A 21,128-nucleotide genomic window follows, 5' to 3' on the forward strand; every position below is an offset into this window, starting at 1 on the left:
CATAGACTGATTTAAACCCAAGAAGAAGGTTTTGTCGATGTCCAAATTACAGGGTGATTCCATTTCCATTATATCTGTTTGCATTTCTTCCCCTATGGTTTTGATTTGTATGCAATGCACCTAAGTAAACTTGTATTTACTCTGTCAATGGTGTTGTTAATGCAGGAATCGGAGGGATGCAGGTATTGGAATTGGGTGGATCCTGAGATGTGTCGAAGGTCGAAGGATATAATCCCTGGACTGATAAGAACAAAAAACAAATTGGAGGTTGAGATTGAGAGGTTGCAAGAGAACTCAAAGTTGCAGGAAGCAAAACTCAGAAAGTTGTTCACTGGGTTGTTGCTGTTGTATGGATCCTTTTGTTCAACTTTGGGCCATAAAGGTCATCATTAGAGTTTGACAAGAAAATGTTCATCTATGTGGGAAAAGAAGCAATGCTGTAGTAGAGGGAAAATGGTGCTATGTAATTGGGATGGAAAAGATGTAATTTTGTCTCTCTGTATAAGCTGCGGTTTTTGGTGTAATGTAGCTATGCTTGAAGAAGCAGTAGGGACTGACATGCTCTTTTGTTTGAACTTTAGGGATCTAAGTGTCCCTATGTAATGAAGTGTTGTTTATAAATCATCCGTTTTATGTAGTTGAGGGACTAAAGTGTCCCAACTTATTGAACTACTTTTGTCAGTGGATGATACACCTGTAAACAATTGTAACACCATCAACTGTTTGACACAATAAATGCAATTGAAAATGGACTGAATTTGATCATTTAAGAAGAAAGCATGTTTAGCCTTACACCAAAAGACCAGAAGTTTCACAAATTTACAAAACAACAGTTGAAATTTCTTGGCCTTAACAACATCATTTGCCATTTACAAAACATCAGCTCCCTACAAAGCAACAAAAATTCACAAAACTCAGCTAAACATAGAGCTGCACATTGCCATTTACAAAACACAACTATTTTGGAGGCTGATTTAAATTTCCTAACTTTGCAGCTTTATTTGCATTCCCATGGAACTGTACATTGGCAATGGTAGTTGAATGATTCACGTGACCTGCTGCTGCCTGTAATGTAGACAGATTTACACACATGTTTCCCCTCCAAGTGAAGGGGGTTGGTTGAAGTCGTCCGGTGACAAGGCTAGTTGAACCAAGCTCTTCTGTCTGCCTAGCATCAATGTATGAGTCTGGTGGTTTCATTGTTATCCCTGGACTGTGTGAATAAAATTTGTCACCAGTATTGGAGTTCAGCTACATGTCACGAGATAAGTAGTAGTTAATAGGAGAGTGAACATTTTCGCATCTCACACAGCATAAAAACTGAAATTTCAAAGCACTTACATGTCCAGATTCAGTATTGTTTAAAGCTGTCTCATATGGGTTAATCAGAGAATCAGTTGCAGCTCTGTTGAGTCCAAGTTCTCCAATCATGTCCAGTGAGTTTCTAAAGGTCCATTGCCTCAGCATGCAACCTTTTTTTGAATGACCAGGTTTCCAGCAAAATGAGCATTTTCTTGTGCCCTTGACTGGTTGTTCTCCACCAATTTTCTGTTGAGTCTGACTTTGAGGAGCAGCCGCGCAGCTCTCTTGTGTACTTAAGTGAGTGACATTAGAAGTAGTTGGACCTGTACTGGTATGCCTTGTTTCATTTCTGATGGCATCTATTTGTTGTGTGCTGGTCCCACTAGTTTCCTTATTCATATACCCATCTCCTCCCTTTTCTACTGGAGCAGTTTCCTGATTTTTTTTAAGGCAGCTCCTCCTATTATGGCCATATTTCTTGCACAGACTACAGCTCATCTTAGTGCTAACCTTGCTAACTTTGTGAAGTTTAAATGGATTCACATATGACTGTCTGTTCCTATCTTCATCTGGTCCCTTTTTCCTCGCCTTTTGTTGGCCTTCCAGGTGTTTTCCTATATTTTGGAGGCTTCATTGGTGGTAAATCTACTGGGACCCACAGATTAGGTCTATAGATTGGATTCAACATAGGTTCATAACTCTTCATGTATGTACTCTTCCAGTAGATGGGTGCCACATTTTTTTCTGGCTTGTCACGTCTCTTATAAATAGCAGCCACTGCATGACCATATGGGGTTCCCCTCAGTTGCCATTTTCTACAAGTGCAGGTCTTGCTCCCCAAATCAACGACAAACTGGTCACCAAAAGGATAACATATCTGATACTTCATTGTGCCAGCGTAATAGCAGATGCATATGCATTGCTCTTTCTTGGCCTTCTCAAGAATGTCAAAAATTGCTGGACATAAGAGACCTGACAAATAAAAGGACAAATTAGATATTGAACATAGGGTAACTAGAAAGAAATGCTGATAAAAAACAGTAAGCAAGTAGCTTAACCTTCATGTTTGGACGTTGTCTCTCAATTCTTCTCCATTCTCTTCAACAAATATAAGTAAATAGTTTGCAACATGCCTATGATAGGCAGTGATCGTGCCTTTAAAATAACTGAATTAAAAGATTCACACATATTATTAACCAGTATATTGCAATCCAATCCAATCTTGAAATGAGCCATTGACCAAGTATTGGGGTCCTTTTCATCCAACCATGCATATGCATCCTTTGATTCTTGATTCATTATCTCCATTTTTGCTTTGAATTGAGTCATATATGAAACCCTTGCACATCTCCAAAGCCTGTCTTTAAGAGCAAGACCTCTATGCATTTGCTTGAAGTTAGTGTAAAGGTGTTGGACACAATACCTATGCTCAGCTTGTGGAAGTTTGTCTCTAACAGCCTGAAGTAGACCCTGTGCAACACAGCACAACAATCACATATGCCACATTAATATTAATAGTATAACATAAATAGTTAATAGATAACAAATTAATAAATACTACCTTTTGTTTGTCAGTCATAATGCACCAGCAACTAGAGTCTTCAATTTTTAAATCTTGTACAAGCAATCCTAAAAACCAATTCCAGTTATCATAATTCTCTGCCCCAACAACTGACATTGCCAAGGGAAACATTTTGTTATCATCGTCCATTCCAACTGCTGACAAAAGCTGCCCACCATATGGACCTTTTAGGAAGCAACCATCTAACCCAATCCACTTTCTACAACCAGCTAAAAAATCTCTCTTTATTGGTTCTAAGCACATATACAGCTTTCTAAACCTAGAAACACCATCTTCATCTATATCAATCTCAATAAACACAGTAAATCCCGGATTTGCCCTCCTCAATTCACCACAAAATGATTCCAACATGGTGTACTGTTTGTCATAGGACCCCTGAATAGTGTCTCTAACTTTTCTAAGTGTTCTATACTCTTGCTTAAGGCTGAAATCAACATTTAACTCCTCATTTACTTTGGTCATCAACTCATGCACTGTCATAGATGGCGTTTTCCTTACTTTATCAACAAATAGTTTGCTAGCCAACCTAGATATCATGTTTTTATTGTGGAACACTCTTTCACAAGTGTGCTCATCACTAACTATTTTTATCTGAAAGGTATTTTCATCTTGCATTTTAGATCCAAATAGCTGCCAGTCACAACTTCTGTATTTCACTTTCACCCTCCGTGTATCATTTTTCTTGAAATACACATCTCTCCCATCCATAATTGCTTGGATTCTTACAGCCAACCGGAATATAATGACTGATGTGAACTTCAGACCAATTTCAAACTTTGATTTCTTCATGTCTGTTTGCTCATTAAAAACTGAAAATCTAGGCCTCCTTGTCTTATTATTCCCATCTTCATTGGATTGACTTTGACTCTTCAATTCAAATGAACCATCCGAGTCATATTTGGATTCAATGTCATCAATGTTAATCATATCCGGGTCATCACAGCAGTTAATTTTAATGGGTGGGTCTCTTTTCCTTCCTGCTTCTTCTTTCTTTGCTCACTGCAATGAGAAGGATCAGGTTTATTGCAATGCGAAGGGCCAGCTGAATGTTCACCTAGGTCTCCTCCAAATGTTTGACCAATTTTGATGGCTCCATCTAATATGTTATTGTCTCTCCCTTGATCCTCATAGTCTGAATCTGCCATCTTCTCATCAACAGTGACTCCATTTTCTTCTTCTTCTTGTCTGGCAGTATCACATTCTGTTTCCCCTATACCACCTTTATTGCTGACTGTGTTTTGTGCATTTTCATTACAATTTTTACTTTGGTCATCTTCTTCTCTGACTTGTGCATTTGAAGCTTCATCATAGCCTTCAACATCTTTTGGTTCCTTTGCAGCATCACTCCTATTATCAGCTTTCTTTTCTATCAAATTTTCAGTTTCAGTCGCTTTGCTATTCACGTCTTCATGTTTTGCTTCATCTTCAGCAGCAACACTATAAAATTCCTCACTTTTTGGTTCAACATCAGCACTTTTTGTGTACTTGCCTGCAGTTTTTGGTGCTACTTCAATACTTTTTGGTTCAACATCAAGACCTTTTGCTTGCTTGTCTGTAGTTTCTGGTGCTACTTCTGACCCAGTACTACTGTCTAAACCTTTAGAAAACAGATTCGGTATTCTAGATGTCCAGTTGCTACTGCACACTTTTGTAGTGTCTAAATTTGCTGGTTCAATGTCAACATTTTCTCTACCATCTTGTTTCACTTCATCAGTGTCTATACTCTTGTCTATGATTATAATATCACTGTCTCTATCCATTTCGGCTTCATCTCCCTTAGCTTGACTACAGGGTGTTACAGCCTGTGAACAACCTTCTGACAAAACTCTAAGAAACACTTCTGCCACCCTATGTGGTAGTAATATGTTCACCATCATCTCACAATCCCTATCACACATACAAAAGACCAAGCCTGTATCCAATGTCATCCCTGGTAGCAGATAATACCACCTAAAACGATCTTCTGCATCATACCCAAGGCAGAATCCACATTTGTCTAGAGCTACTAATGACCACATTTTTGGGTTGCATCTATCTATAAAATCAACCCGTCCCCCTATATACTGTTTGTTAGGAGAGTCAGTGAAGGTCCCTTGATGGTGTATCTTTAAGGAGAAAGGTTCAGGCCAAATTCCACTATCACCATTTCCTGGTTCAAAGAAAAAAAATTTTAATTCAATAATTAATTTTTTTACACCTTTTATAGTGGATCGGGGACCACAATGTCTGAAATACAGGGAACATTACGGTTTGGACAGCATAAACATTGCCTTAAAAAATACCCCAAATCATCAAATTGCCCATACATTCGACATTAAACAATTTTGTCTACCATAATTTATCACAAACAGGGTATAACATACAGCGGTCAATTTGGCCCTTTTTACATTACACAATATCACTACAAAACCTAACCGACAACACAGCACAATAAGCCAACTACTATATACGCTATTATCCAACATGCACACAATGACATTTTAATATCATTTCTCTTGTCGGGAGCGGTGCTTCTCTTCTTGTTCTTCACTTGTGACCTCATTTCTCCATCAGCCCTCTTCAATGTCGATCTTGACTTTCCTATTTTACAATGCCAGTCACCTCTAACTCACGGTCACAAGAATGTCAAGGGTATAGAGATTAGTAGAAATCTGCTAACTTCGTTCACACCCACACACACACTCTCTCTCTCTCTGTTCAAATCCACGGTGAAGATGATAGAAACAAAGCTGTTTCCCTCTATTTTCTTTTCCCCTTATACCTAACGGGCAAAATTACAATTATGTCCTGGCTATTTTAGTTTTCATGGAGTATCTAGTCTCACTAACGGCGCTTGTTTTGCACGCTCGGAAAACCCTGATGATTCTGTCGAGTCCGTCAATGGTTATACTTAATTGGGACGGATTCAGTAGTTTGGGGATTTAAATATCCCATTTAGAAGTTTAGGAATTGAAGTGGGAAACAGGGTATAGTTTAAGGGGTCAAAAGGGAATTTACCCAAAAAGGTTTAATGAACCATATTTAATAATTGAAAAAGAAAAGTCCGTGAGTAATTTCCTTTTAATTATACCACATTTATTGATTTTTGGCAAACCATACCAATTCAGTTTAAATTCAATTTAGTAAAATTATGTACTTGTTAAAAGCCCTATTCTAACTCTTATATTAGTTCAAAGTAATACTTTTTGGATAGCTAATTTTTGGATAGTTCAAAGTTATATTAATGGACGTGTTTGGATAGCTAAGTTATTCTAAATAATATTTCGCTTGCATCATAAACACATTTTTCAACTCATTTTTTTATATTCTCAATTATCTTTTAATCTCATATATATCACATTACGAAAAATGTTACAATAATTATTTCAAATAATATCTCAAATAATTCTCTATCCAAATACGATGGAAGAGTTCTTGTATTTTTTCCCCCTCTTGTTGAAGATTGTCTATAATTCTTTTGCTTTATAAGAACAGTCAATCTAGTTAATGGCATTTTTAAGAAATTCCACACAACGTACACTTCAAGTTTGAAGACGGACCAGAAAAGCGGTGTTGCGAGTCTTCAAGTTTTGAGTTAATGGCATTTCTAAGAAATTTCACACAACAATTCTAGCGGAAGACGGATCTTTGGCTTTCGAAAGCGGAATCAAATCAATTCCAAGTCATACACAATAAAACGCGTATGTCATGGTGCTTGTTTAACTCTCCATGTGTTGTAGTCTTTAAATCCAGACTATCCCTGAATATTCAAGTTGTTCTTTCTTCTTTCTTTTTAATCTCCTAAATTGACAAGCTAAGTCTTGTAATCTACAATTTATGATTTTTTTTTTGTTTTTAGAAATCTGCCCTTAGAATTTAGCATTTACTCTTTAGCATAAAGAGTGCAATGACTAGATTTGATTACCATGTGAGGATCATGGAGCATGTTTTAAATTTATTTAAAAAAAAAAGGTTGCGAGTATTTCCTTTTTAACTGTACAACTATTGTTGAATTTGGGCAAAATTTACCAATTTAGTTGAAGTTGAATTTAGTATTTGCGCTTGTTAAAAGTCCTATTCTAACTCTTATATTAGCTCAAAGTTATAATGGGAGAGTTTTTTTTTTCCCCCTTTTTGCTCTTATTGACGATTGTCTACAATTCTTTTGATGTATAAGGATAGTCAATATCTAAAAGCAACATCACAGATTGTCTAAACTATGAGTTTTTTTTTTCGACAGAGGGATATCCGGACCTTGGGCCCGACTAATCCCCTGTGATCCGAGAGGAGAGACTCATTCCTCTCGAACACGTTGACCCCGGACTCGATCCTTGATGGCCATATTCAAAAGAGGAGTAACACACCACACCAGTTACCCGGGTTGGGCTGTCTACACTTCGAGTTTGAAGATGTATGGACATTGACTCTTAAAAGTAATCAATTAATCAAGACACAAACACTACATTGCGTGACTTCCAAATCAAACCGCGTGCTTTAACTATCCATATCACTGTCACTGATTTTAAATGCAGAGTCTTTCAATCCGGACTACTGTACTTAGAGTGCTGATACATTTCATCTACCTTATGGTCTTACATTTATTTTTGATGTGCGAACTTTAAATGTTTAGTCCTACGGGCGGCCTGATGTTCCCTGATGTATTGTAAGGCTTGTAGTATCGGTAAGGTTTTGATCATGGTTTGTAGTTTAACCATGAGTTTAACTTGAAGGCATGATACCAAAAGAGATTGTAGAATCTCTCACAATTATACTAGCATAAGTTTACAATGTGTTATAGATTTTCAGAATAGCTAAATGTCTACAATGAGTAGACCACTTTATTCGATGTTAAAACAATTTAAAGAAGAATTATCTACAATTTGTTTTTAATTGCAATAATTATAAGGTCATCTAATGGTATAAACTAACATAATGATTAAAACTATACATAAAAATTATATAAAAGTGCACAATAATAAATTATGCATTGAGTGCTAGATGTATATTTTCATATACGCAATAGGCAAATAATGTATACACAATTTAACTATCAAATGATGGTGATAACTGTATAAAATTTTAAAACTTTTGAGAGGCAATTGTGGGGTTAGAGGAAATATTACCAAATTTCAAGGGGTGCAAAAGTGAGGCAACAATAGAAGAACCTTTTTATGGACTATTCTAAAATTTCTAAAAAATTGAGGAGGTGCAATTGCGCTGGCTATGGCTCCACCAATATACATATATATATATATATATATATATATATATTCTCATATTTTGTCTAGTGGATTTTCGTCTTTTTACCATGTGGCAAAACAAATTATAAATAAATTGTTTTTTATTTTTTTGTGGATTTTATTTTTGTCTTTTTTTCTTCGCAACCAATCTATTAATTACTTATCGTATATAAGTTTGTATGTTTGTACCTTCTTTATTTTTTTTTGTTAATCAACTCATATCTTTTCTCTTTTTAATCCTCTTCAAGTACATTTTCTATTTTTATTATTGGTTTGATCATTCATCATCATTAATTTGGACAAATTATGCCACGTCAATGTTGACGTAATAGTATCTATTTTCTCTCTTTACCTTCCTCTCTAATAATTCTTTTTTCTTCTAATAATTCTTATTCTAATAATAATGAGTGTGTTTGGATAGAGATAATTTGAAAAAAAAATAATTTGTCTTACAAATCCCAATCACCTTTTTATCTTCCCAATCATCTTTTTATCTCACATACATCAAATCACAAAAAGTGCCACAGTAATTATCTCAAATAAATTATCCAAATAAACTCTTATCCAAACAAACTCAATGTTATTTAATAGATTTCCTAAAATTATTTCATCATTTGTCTTTTGTTATCTACAGCATATATGTCTTGCATATTTCACAAGGAAGTTTTTGATTGATGGTCAAGTCAAGTGTTCTCCAATTTTCTTATTAATCAACCCTGAATCTCTCTTAATTAATTTTCTCAATTAATTGACCCAGAGTTAAATATTTATACCTTTTAACCATCTACTTTTTTAACATCATATAACTATGTATATCACATGATACTGATGATATTGAATAGCTGAATATATATGATATATGAATTGACAGGTATAATTTTGGTATGTTTCATCATTTTTCTTAACAAACTCAAATAATTGCTTTTTCTTTGATCCCTATAAAGTAAAGGGAAATGTTATATGCACTCCATTTTTTGCTATTAGCGCTTCCACTATTTGTTTTATCATATAATCTAATAAATAAAAATTATATGATTAAAATGATAGTGAGTGTGTGATCGACAAAAATAGGAGTGCAAATAATATTTTTCATAAGTAAATTATATTTATGTTTCCCTTTAACATCAGAATTTTCCTTTTTAACATTCAATATACTCCATTCGTCCCATTAAAAGTGTCATGTTTTCTATTTTGGAATGTCCTAAAATGTTTGTAATCTTACCAAAATTAAAGTTACTTTGATCACTTTTTTCAATGTTATCCCCTCCATTTACTACATTTCATATTAAATTCAAATTTGAATTTTGAATTTTTATGGGCTATTTTGAAAATAAATCCACTAACATCATCATCAAGCCACTAATTTTAAAAGTTAGAATCTCGAAATGCGACAATTTGGACAGAGGCAATAACTCTTAATTTTTTCCTTTTTTTTATCTCAAAATGAAACTATAAGTTCAATGTTAATATTTTTTCTTTTTTTTTTCATTTCAGAATAAAACTGTAAGATCACTCTTAAATTTTTCTCTTTTATCATCTCAAAACAAAACTTTAAGATCACTCTTAATTTTCCCCCTCTCATCTCAAAACAAAACTTTGCGTAAGTTTTCAATTAATTTTCTTTCTTAATTTGAGTGGCGTGGTTTTGATCATAATTGGTGCATTACATCATAAACATAACTCAATAATTTCATGCAATTAACTTTTAAATTAGTTATTCATACCAAAAAGCACCACATGTATACTCAAATGTATGCATTCCAAATGTGTCAATTTTACAATTCTTAGTATATAATTATGTTTTGATCCACAGTATTATTAAAAAGTCTTTCAACACACTAGATGCAGTCCCATTAAAGAAGCAGGTTAAGAACTAGTTTAAATAAAAGTTAAACCATACAAGAGTATTTCATTTGATAGGTTGGCTAGCAAGTGTCTCAGGGTACGCGTTATTGATTAAAAGGGTGTCTCAGCTGTTAATATTTTGGCAAAAGTGTAACTATTTCGAAAAAGTGACTGTGCATTCATATTGTAAATGCGATTTAAATGTTTTAACGAGTTTTGCCATTCATTAAAAATCCTTAATACAGTCATCCTTGAGAGTGCAGCTCCCTTTAAATTAAGAAAAGGAAAAAACAAAACCTGGTCGAGAAACAAAAAAGTCTTCCACGTGTTTAAGCCTGCAGAAAAGTCTTCCAAGAAATTTTGCACAACAATTGCAGTGAACTTGACACTCAAATGTGAAACCAAATCAAGGGCAGAAAGAACGCGTTACAAGCCTTCCTTGGTCCCCCTAAGACGCAGACAGGAAAGACCTTGACTTAGACTTAAAATGCAGATCTTTAAATTCATGCTACCTCAGAAAGAATTGGACGGGAATTAGCTGAAATGTCAATTTTGCTGTTACTTAAGCACTAAATCAAATAATGGCCTAACCATCTTGCATAAAACCGTAAAGGAATTATGTGAATAAATGTAAACATCACACGAGAATAAATTGGATATTCATGTGAATTATAGATGGTTTAGTGGACATCATGATTTTATCACACACATTTGTTGAGTGCATCTAGTTCAATTGCCGTTACTGATGGTGTTTTCCATCCATTTTTTACTTTATATAGAACTATAAGAGAATTATGTCAAAATTTCAATATTTTAGGAGGTCATGTGGCAATATATAAAACTACAAGGGAGTTATATGTAATTTATCCTAAAAGTAATTACTAAAATTCCAAGATCCTAAATAAGAAGCCAAGAAGGATAAATTACTAATTACCCTTCTATCCATTTGCATAATATCATATGATCCCTCCAAAGTTTTAAAATATCCACATAATTCTCTTATAATTTTATGTAAAGTGGAAGTTTGATGGAAAACAGTTCTCATAACATCTTAGTTGCAATGATAATATTGTCCTTATTTCAGGCACTAAATTGAGTAAGGGTCTAATCACTTTTCATACAATCACAGGAGGATTATGTAGTTAAATACGAAACTAGAGGGGGTTAAATGAATATTTATGTAAAACTATAGAGGAGTTAAGTGGATATTATAATTTTATTATCATACATACTTTCAAAACACGTCTCAGTCAATCAACGTAAATGAAGATACTTTCCATCCATTTTCCGTTGTACATATTAATGTCATCGGAGATATTGTGAGTAGCTTGAAACTTTAAAGGAGGTTATGTCATATCACGCAAAAATATGAGGGGTTGAGTAATTTTCCCAAATAAGAGAAGCCAAATTTTGTACCTCTGTAAAACTACTATAGAATGATTCAAAAAGAAGCTTCTAGGCTATGTATAGTTTTTTTCCATGACAATAATACGCATTGCAAATGTAAGACAGTAAGAGGGACAGGAAGAAATTAAAAGAAATTCCACTTTTTCACTATCTAAGAAACTTTTACCATATATGGACCTTAAAGCAAATAAGCTGTGTCTTAGTTGAACTATTTGCACTTGAAGTTGGGGCTACATCTAAGAAGCTGCACGCAAAACCCAAGTGAAAGATCGACTTTGACTCTCGAAAGTGGAATGAAATCAAAGGCCGAAAAAGACAGAATACTCTCAAAAGTTGTGCTTGTTTAACTCTAAATACCAAGCCATTAAATCCAGATCGACTAACACAGAATACTCGAATTTTATCAAGAAAAGAATAATTGACAAAACATCAAGATTGTGCCAATTATTACTATATCATTTATGACATCGAATGTTGCATTTCTTGTTGCACATTTTAATTAATTATACTAATAAACATTTAACTGTACACTTGTTACCTGATCTATTTAGGTATGCTAAATCATTACAGCTTAAACTCATATGTTTTAGTGTTCACATGTACGCAAATGTCTTGAACAAAGATATGTCATGAATTTGATTGCCCATAGAAGGCAAAAGAGATTTTTAAAAAAAAAGGGTTGCATACCGGCATTGAATTACTGGCAGAAAAATGTACTTTTAAGACCGAAATATTACTAATTTGCTCCCTTTCTGAGATACAATTAGATACAATTTGATTTTTTTTTTTAGAAATCTACCCTTAGAACTTATAATTTACCCTTTAGCACAAAGAGCAATAATTAGATTCGAGAACCATGTGAAGATGATGGAGTGTGTTTTAAAATTTTTTTTTTTAAAAAAGTGTTGTGAGTAACAGGTAGGGCTGCAAACGAATCGAGCCACTCGCGAGCGGCTCGAGTCAAGCTCGAGCTGGCTCGAGTTGAAATCGACCTCGAACTCGAACTCAAAATATTAAGCTCGTTAGGCTCGTGAGTTCGAGTATATATATATATATATAATATTTTTTTATTTTTTTTATTTTAAGTATATATATATTTTTTATTTTCTTATTTTAATAGTAAAATTACATATATATCCTTAATATTTTATTATTTATTAAGAAAAAAATATTATTTTATTTATTTTTTAAAAAATAAAATAATTTTTTTTTTCGAGCTCGAGCTTTAAATTGCTGGCTCGTCGAGTTCGAGCTTGGTAAAATTTAGTCAAGGCTCGGCTCGATTAGCCCAAAACTCGACTCGATTTGGCTCGTTTGCAGCCCTAGTAACAGGGGCGGATTTAAGGTGGGGGCACGGGCCCCTACTGTCCCCCTTAAATTCCTATCATACTTATATAATTTTAAGTGTGCCTCAAGAGTTTTTTTAGAAAGGATGTGAAAGAATTACGTGATTTTTTAAGTTAGTTCAGAAACTAAAATTCTAAAAAGATACGTGGGGTACAAATTCCATTTGAAATAAGCTAAAAAAAGCCTTTTCATTTTAACTAGCAAGCACCAATCATATTATTCACTTTCTTTGGGCCTCACTCCCCAATTTGCCTTCCCTCCTTTGGTCCCCCATTTTTCCCTCACAATCGAGAGCCACTACCTTCCACAACCAAGCAGTTAGCTACTCTTTCTCTTCATCAATTCATCTAATCATATCATTCACTTCCTTTGTCCCCACTTCTCAATTTCCCTTCCCTCCACTGGTCCCCCATTTTCCCTCCACAACCGAGAGACATTCTTACTTCCACAACCAAATTATTTATCAAAATATAAAAACTCGCAGTGAGCAATTGTAAATAGTTTAGTTTGTTTTTGAAATAAAATTATTATTACATTAATAATTTTGAATTTGTTTTTTTATGTTTTTCATGGAATATATGCATTATTTGTACTTGTTGGTGAATTTTTTTTTTTTTTTTTTTGCTTAAAAAACTAGAAAAAGAGTAAGTAAAAAATTTTAGTGTTGCTTTTGCCCCCACTAAGAATTTTTTCTGACTCCGCCGCTGGTGAGTAATTTCTTTCTGATTGAACCACTTTTGGCAAAGGTTTCCAATTCTAACTCTTATGTTGGCTTAGAGTAATAATGGAAGAGTTCAAGGGCATTGCGAGTCTTCCAAATTAAAATGCGCGTATTTTAACAAATCCGTCTGAAAGATACTACTGGCTTGACTCCATTTTAAGTGCGAGTCTTTCAATCAGGGCGGGCGGGCGGCTGGCGCTTACTTTTCATCTATCTTATCTTAATTACGGTCTTTCATAGTACTATAGCATCGATGGATGTTGTATGCAGCGGAGTTGTTCTTCTCATGATACTGGCCACTGCACCAGTAGCAATAGCAGTAACAGAGTCTGCTGTGAATTTATTAGAAGCTGAAGCACTGCTCAAGAGTGGCTGGTGGGAAGACAGTGGTGCTACTGCAACAACCATCTCTGCCCATTGCCAATGGTCTGGTATCATTTGCAACGATGCTGGTAGTGTTACCGAATTACTACTTCCGGGCTACGGAATTCACGATAGCTTGACAAATTTCGGCGTCTCTTCTTTTCCGAACCTGGTTAGACTAGATCTCAGTGGAAATAAACTTTATGGAACCATCCCACATCAAATCGGTGCACTCTCCAAACTCACCCATCTCACTTTGTCGAATAATTTTATGGAAGGATTTATTCCCTCCTCCATTGCAAACTTGACAACTTTGGTTATTCTAGACTTGAGCTACAATTCTTTTTCTGGTCGCATCCCTCCCACTCTTGGCCTATTATCCAATCTAGATTTCCTGGACCTCAATAGTAACTACTTCAGTGGGGTAATTCCTCCGGCACTTTCTAATTTGACAAAGCTTTCCCGGCTATACATTCACTGGAATCCCGCAATAAGAGGAGTTCTCCCTGAAGAAATAGGAAATTTGAAGAGTTTACTTGAATTAGACTTGAGTTACAATGGAATTTCTGGCAGCATTCCTCCAACTCTTGGCCAATTGTCCAATCTATACTCCCTTGACCTCAGCACTAACCACTTTAGCGGGACAATTCCTCTAGCTCTTTTTAATTTGACAAATCTTTCCCGGCTAGACATTCACTGGAATCCCGCAATTGGAGGATTTCTCTCAGAAGAAGTAAGAAATTTGAAGAGTTTAGTTGAAGTAGACTTCAGTGGCCTTAATCTTTCAGGTGCCCTTCCTTCATCTCTTTGCGGCCTAACCAAACTAGTCTCTCTTTCAGGTGCTCAGAATCAAATGCATGGTTCCATTCCCTCTGAAATAGGAATTTTGAAAAATTTGAAACATCTTGCCCTTGGGTCCAACCGGCTGACTGGTCAAATCCCTCCGACCCTTGGCAATATGACTGCTCTAGTTTCTTTGGACCTCTCTTCTAACCAAATAAGTGGTTCCATACCTCTTCAACTTTCCGTTTTACCTTCTCTAAAATTTTTAGATCTTTCCTATAATGCTTTGGAAGGTGAACTTCCGTGTGAGCTTGTCAATAAGTTTGGTTCAGAAAGTTTTGTCGGCAATCCAGACTTGCATAGACATGACCCCCCATACTACATCATAGGTGTTGGCGTAACCTTGTTGGTGTTCGCAATAACTGGCGGATTAGTAATTTATATCTGTTGCTTCAAGAAAGTGGAAGTTGAGCTGATGGACAATAAACATGGAGACATTTTTAGAATTTGGAACTATGATGGAAATATGGCTTATGCAGACATAATTAAAGCAACCAATGATTTTGATGTCGGTTATTGCATCGGGACAGGGGGTTATGGCAGCGTGTACAGAGCTCAGTTGCCAAGTGGGAAAGTAGTGGCTTTGAAAAAGCTTCACCGTTTGGAAGGTGAGAATCCAAATTTTGACAAGAGCTTTAGGAATGAAGCCGACATGCTTTCTAAAATCAGGCATCGGAACATCGTAAAGCTCTTCGGATTCTGTCTGCACAAGCGATGCATGTTTCTGATTTATGAGTATATGGACAGAGGAAGCTTGTTTTGTATCTTGAGAGACGAAACTGAAGCTGTGGAGCTGGACTGGGTTAAAAGAGTGAATTTGATCAAGGGCATTGCCAGTGCATTGTCCTACTTGCATCATGATTGTGATCCGCCAATCATTCACAGAGATGTATCAAGCAACAACATTCTTTTGAATTCACAGCTCGAAGCAACTCTTTCTGACTTTGGAACTGCGAGGATTTTGGAACTTGATTCATCAAATCAAACGGTCATTGCAGGCACCTTTGGTTACATGGCACCAGGTAGGTTACCTTGTTATCCCAGATCACTTTCTTTTTTTCACATTGTTTTCCATATTTTCTTGATGCACTATTAGGCTTAACTTTCAAGGACAGAAAAGAAAAAATTCTTCCAACTGAAACGATTTTTTTTTTTTGGAATAGTAAGTCTAGAGTTGTCCAGTTGAGATTAACTTTATTTTAATCCAAATATATACTTACTTGTCAATGCAGAGCTAGCCTATACCATGGTGGTCACTGAAAAGTCCGATGTGTATAGCTTTGGCATTGTGGTGTTGGAAACGCTGTTTGGAGAGCATCCACGAGAATTCCTTTCTTGCATATCATCACAACCCAATGAACCAATAATGCTGAAGGATCTTCTTGATACCCGTCTGCCCCCTCCGACTAACCCTCTGGTCGTTCGTAATGTGGTTCTCGCGACAGCGTTAGCCCTGGATTGCATCAACGCAAACCCGAAATGTCGACCAACAATGCAGCAAGTGGTGAACCGATTTGAAGAGAGCAGGCGAGAATCAACTAGGCCTTTGCACACCATTGCTGTGAATCAGCTTGTTAGTCCACCAGTACTTTCACTGCCTGAACAAACCTGCGCAGATGGGACGAGTAGCTTAAGCACCATAAATGAATTCCATGTGGATATCTCTGCGACTCTGCCATCATCCAATTTTTCTATCCATGTTTCTACCTAAACAACATTGACATCTGGTAGGAAACAGAATAAGATCGTGCTTTGGAAAATGGAAACTTGACAAAGCACTTAGATTGCTACATACAGCCATTTAGTGTGCTAATGAAAAAAAAATGTACTTGTTAATGAACAAGTAGTTTAAGCACCATGAGTGACTTTCATGTGGATACCTCTGCCATCATCCAAATTTTCTATCCATGTTTCTACTTACCTATAATATTTACACCAAAGGAGAAATTGAATTTACTTGTTGGCTTTATGTAGATGAATTCTCGGCAGAGCAATCCTTACCAATCTAACACTTTGCAATTCCGAGTCGAGATATCTAAACATAGAATGATTTTCAATCTGAATTTATTATATCACCTATTAGTTTTAATTCACCAAACTTAAACAAATTCTAATTCTCAAAACTTGCTTTACCATTGTTTCTTCCCAAAATCATTTTCACCAATAACAACCGCAGAAAAAAAAAACGGATACCAAATTTCCAATTGTGGAACCTATATGCAACGGGGTACTATTTTGGTGCTTGTGACTCCATAAGTCCATTGCGGCAATTTTTTGCTTCCTCCTAGGATGCCCTCCACCCCACCAAAAAAAAAAAAAAACCGGTTGCTCATCAATTAGGAGTTCCCTTATTGCTTCCTGATTTTTAACCAAAAGTGTAAAATAGCTTAAGAAAATGCTGTACCGTTACAAGAAACTCTGGGACACGCCAAGTACCCGTAGAAACCAAAGAAAAGAGCAAGTTGATATGTGCAGGATGTTCTATCGTTTCTGGGAAAAAAAAAAGAAAGAAGAAGATACGTGCAGGAGGTCGTTGGGTTGGAGTGATATGGATATTTGCCTTGGGCTAGTGGGCTTAAGTTGGTAAAAAGGATTATTGGATGGGTCTTCATAATTGGGTGGGCGCGGTCTTCTCTCTTCCTTTTTTTTTTTTTTTTGAGTTTATTAGAAATATATCCTTAGAATTCATGTGATAAATTTGATGTCTCAAATCTGAAGTATGAATCCATTAAATTATTGAATTATTAAATATTAAATCTAATACATTTGAGTGCATATCACATTCAGTGATAAATGAATAGTTTATCACTTAATTTTGGGAGTAAGTTTTGTCTAGAAAATTCAGTGCCACTTAATTAGTTCAAATGTTTAATTTTTGGTTATCAAACAGTCTAAATATGTTAAGATCTGAATCAATTAAATTTAATGACTAAATTAGTTTATGTTAGATTAATCCAAGTCAACACTTAAATTTTTTTTTTAGTGTAAGTGGAAGGGTTCAAACCAATGACTTCTTATTTACACTGCCTCCCCCGAACCATTCAACCCTTCCCCTACCCCAACACTTAAATTAAGTGGTTTAGATTTTAATATGTTTAGAAGTGCTTGATAACAAAAAATAAAATATCTAAATTAATTGAGTGATGCAGGATTTTCTAAACAAAACTTGATTCTAAAAATAAATAATAAGCTATTCACTTATCACTTAATGTGATATACAATCAAATGTATCAGTTTTTTTTAAGTGGAAAAAGTGTTTCAGATTTAGTATTTACCAATTCAATAATTTAATAGATTCAATTTTCAATTTTCAAACTTCAGTTTTATTAAATGCATACTTAGTCTATGAAAGTCTTACTTCCAAATATATACTCTAGGGATTAATTTTGTTAGGTGAAGTTAGATAAATCTGATGGCCCTTAATCTCAAATCTTAGCTCTATCATATTGCTTGATCCTATTCAGGCAACATTTTGGACGAGTATAGTAGTGCTCTGTTAACAAATGCTCATTCCTACCAGTTCTTATCAATCTTAGCCATCCACCAAGCTGCAGCAATTATAACTGCATGCAGCTTGGTGGCTGTAGTGAAGTTATCAGCAGCTGCAAAAGCAGAAGCAGCAGCAACCAAGAATTTAGAAGCTGAGGACTGCTCAACAGCGACTGGTGGCCTGACACCATCGCATCAAGAAATATTTCTGGCCATTAAAAGTGGCCTGGACTAGCATGCAATGATGCCAGCAGTGTAACAGCGACACTGCTACCCGCAGGCTACACTATAGGAGACAAATTGAGCAATTTCAGCTTCAGCTCTTTTCCGAGCCTCGTTAGACTTGATCTCATTGGAGCAGGACTCACTGGAATCTTACCACCTGAAATAGGTGCACTGTCAAAACTCACGTACCTCGATCTGTCTTCCAACCAACTCACCGGTGAGCTTCCTAATACAATCTCAAACCTTACCAAATTGGCCTATCTTTACATTACTCAGAATAATTTGTGTGGCGTTGTTTCACAGAATATTGGTAACTTGGTCAATTGGTCGCCTTGGATTTGAGCGATAACAATTTTTCTGGTAGTTTTCCTCCAGCCATTGGTAGCATGAAAAAATTAGAATATCTTTCAGGTGCTCGGAATCAATTTGACGGTTCCATTCCCCCTGAAATAGTGAACTTGAAAAGCTTGAATCATCTAAATCTTAGCTTCAACAGCCTCACAGGTCGGATCCCTACAAACCTGGGCAATCTGACAAGTCTAGTTTCTTTGCATCTCCAAGTCAACCAAATCAATGGTTTAATACCATCCCCTCTCTTTCATTTGACTAATTTGACCTCTTTGGACCTCTCTTCTAACCAAATCGGTGGCTCCCTACTCCCTGACCTTGGAGAAATGAAATGTCTAACCGTACTAAACTTTTCAAACAACCAGATTCATGGTACCATACCCTATGTTTTCAGAACCGGACCGGATAGCGACTCGGCCGAGGTCAGGGGTCAGGGGTCAATGGGTTCGACCGGGGGTCGATAGGGGTCGAACCGGATGACGTCATAAATAAAAATTATTTTAAAATTAAAATGTTATATATATAATATCTAATAATATATTGATATTAATAAAGGCATATTCATATATATTTGATGTTTCAAATATATTTAACAAGAAAATACAAAGAAATTAGAACAATCAAGTAGCAATTTATATTATTTAATAAATATTAACAAGTTTAGAATTAAAATTATGAATTTAATTGAAAAATAACATCAAATTTTAGGACAATATTTATAAAGTATCAAATATTTGAGGTATATCAATAAGTTTTAACAATTTAGGGGGTCAAAACATAATATTAAAAAGTTTGAATTTTTTTTTTAAAAAAATACTGTTGAACCGGAAAAACCGGTTTTTTCCCGGTCAAACCCGGTCAAACCCGGTTTTTGACCGGCTTTGACCGGGTTTTAAATTTCCGGTTTTCTAATGTGACTCGGACCGGCTACCTGGCCGGTTCCCGGTTCAACCGGTTCGACCGGCCGGTCCGGTCCGAGTTTGAAAACAGAGACCATACCTCTGGAGATTGGTTCTTTAACTCTTCTAGAAAAGGGAAAATGACCAATTTAGTCCCTATACTTTTTTTTACTGTCAATTTAGTCCTTATATAATTTTTTGGGCCAATTTAAACCCTATACTTATTTATCGGTTCCAATTGAGGATCTCCACGGCGGCACCACCTCGTAATTGCGATTCAACGTCTAATTGAGCACTTATGCGGGGGCATTCTGGTACTTCACTGTTGGGGCTCATTTTCAGAAGTAAAATCAAAACCAAAAAGTTACCGGTGCAATTTTTATCACCACTGACAAAAACCCAAACCTGAAACCTCAACTTTTTCTTACAAAAACAGACTGAAATTGACTGAAATGGTGATGAATAAGGAAATGTAGTGGCGCAGGAAGTCGAAGGAATCTGAAAAGGGAGCAAGTGATGAAAGGCGCGAAAGAAGAATTTTGAGAAACAGGGGTCAACAAAAATGGGTAAGTTGAGCCACTTAAATCTGTTTGATTTGTTGTGTTAATAGCTTAATGAAGTTCGGTGTGGGTTTGTCTTGCCCTAAATAGCAAGTATTGTACTTTAATAGCAAGATCGATTGAAATGTGGTTGGAAAAAGGGCTCTGTTTTCTGTTCTTCCTTTTTTTTTTTTTTTTTCTGAAAAGGGGTTGCATGGCTGTAAATCTAATTTGTTATGTTCGGTGTGGGTTTGTGTTGTTGTGAACAGCAAATATTGTACTTTAATAGCAAGATCGATTGAAATGTGGTTGGAAAAAGGGCTCTGTTCTTGGTTTTCATTTTTTTTTTCTGGAAAGGGGTTCATGTGGTCCATGGCTGTAAATTTAATTTGTCATGTTGCTTTCATGTCCCTCAAAAGGCAGACAATGACTATAAATTACAAATTATGGTAGTAATTTTTAATTTGTTTGGAAAATAAAATAGGTGATGACTCAGATATATTCACTCTGTATATCTACTCTGGTGGGGCATACATTGAAGAACCAGAACCAAAATATGTGGGGGGTACCATGGAGCTTTTTAATGGGGTTTTAGCCTCCAAGATTAACGTAGCTTCTGTGCTAACTTTGGTCATTTACTTGGATGTGATGAAAACGCCAACTATAGATATAGAATCCCTACCATAGATGGGAGACTGAGAGTTAGACAAATAGACAGTGAGCAGGACATCATGGACATGGCTGCTATAGGTATACAAACTGGGAAAGTTGAACTGTACATTGTCCAAGAGTTTCATATTAGATCCATAGAACCTAGCAAGAACATGGCAGTTTTCGAGAGAGACAGTGAGAATGAAAAAAAAAAATCTACTGTATGTGGACATCACTTTTGATGAATTCTGTGGGAATGAAGAACTTGCAGAACTTGCAGTTGATGTAACTAAAGTAGATTGGGAGAAAATAAAAAAGAGTAAACGGAGAGGTGCTAATGTGATTGAA

At 35.6% G+C, this 21,128-nt stretch overlaps 2 protein-coding genes across 2 annotated transcripts; one reads left to right on the forward strand and one right to left on the reverse strand.

The window, feature by feature from the left end:
- Nucleotides 1-1,867: 1,867 nt before the first annotated feature.
- On the reverse strand, nucleotides 1,868-3,811 carry LOC113696458 (uncharacterized). Its single transcript, XM_027215868.1, has 3 exons — nucleotides 2,864-3,811; nucleotides 2,436-2,772; nucleotides 1,868-2,274 (listed from the first exon to the last, which is right to left on the reverse strand). Exons 1-3 carry the CDS (start codon nucleotides 3,809-3,811, stop codon nucleotides 1,868-1,870), a joined length of 1,692 nt encoding a protein of 563 aa, XP_027071669.1.
- A 9,780-nt stretch (nucleotides 3,812-13,591) lies between these two features.
- On the forward strand, nucleotides 13,592-16,506 carry LOC113695103 (uncharacterized). The gene is made up of 2 exons (XM_027214069.2): nucleotides 13,592-15,651; nucleotides 15,862-16,506. Exons 1-2 carry the CDS (start codon nucleotides 13,677-13,679, stop codon nucleotides 16,338-16,340), a joined length of 2,454 nt encoding a protein of 817 aa, XP_027069870.2. The 5' UTR covers nucleotides 13,592-13,676; the 3' UTR covers nucleotides 16,341-16,506.
- The last annotated feature ends 4,622 nt before the right edge of the window (nucleotides 16,507-21,128 follow it).

Source organism: Coffea arabica, chromosome 6e, assembly GCF_036785885.1.
Source record: "Coffea arabica cultivar ET-39 chromosome 6e, Coffea Arabica ET-39 HiFi, whole genome shotgun sequence".
In the NCBI taxonomy this organism is placed as follows: domain Eukaryota; kingdom Viridiplantae; phylum Streptophyta; class Magnoliopsida; order Gentianales; family Rubiaceae; genus Coffea; species Coffea arabica.

Excerpts from the sequence above, each read along its gene's own strand:
- LOC113696458 (XM_027215868.1), bottom strand. The coding sequence starts at position 3,811 with ATGATTAACATTGATGACATTGAATCCAAATATGACTCGGATGGTTCA. Across the intron at positions 2,773-2,863 it reads TTATGACTGACAAACAAAAG|GGTCTACTTCAGGCTGTTAG; the intron begins GTAGTATTTATT and ends TGTGTTGCACAG. Across the intron at positions 2,275-2,435 it reads ACGATCACTGCCTATCATAG|GTCTCTTATGTCCAGCAATT; the intron begins GCATGTTGCAAA and ends TTTATTTGTCAG.
- LOC113695103 (XM_027214069.2), top strand. The coding sequence starts at position 13,677 with ATGGATGTTGTATGCAGCGGAGTTGTTCTTCTCATGATACTGGCCACT. Across the intron at positions 15,652-15,861 it reads CTTTGGTTACATGGCACCAG|AGCTAGCCTATACCATGGTG; the intron begins GTAGGTTACCTT and ends TTGTCAATGCAG.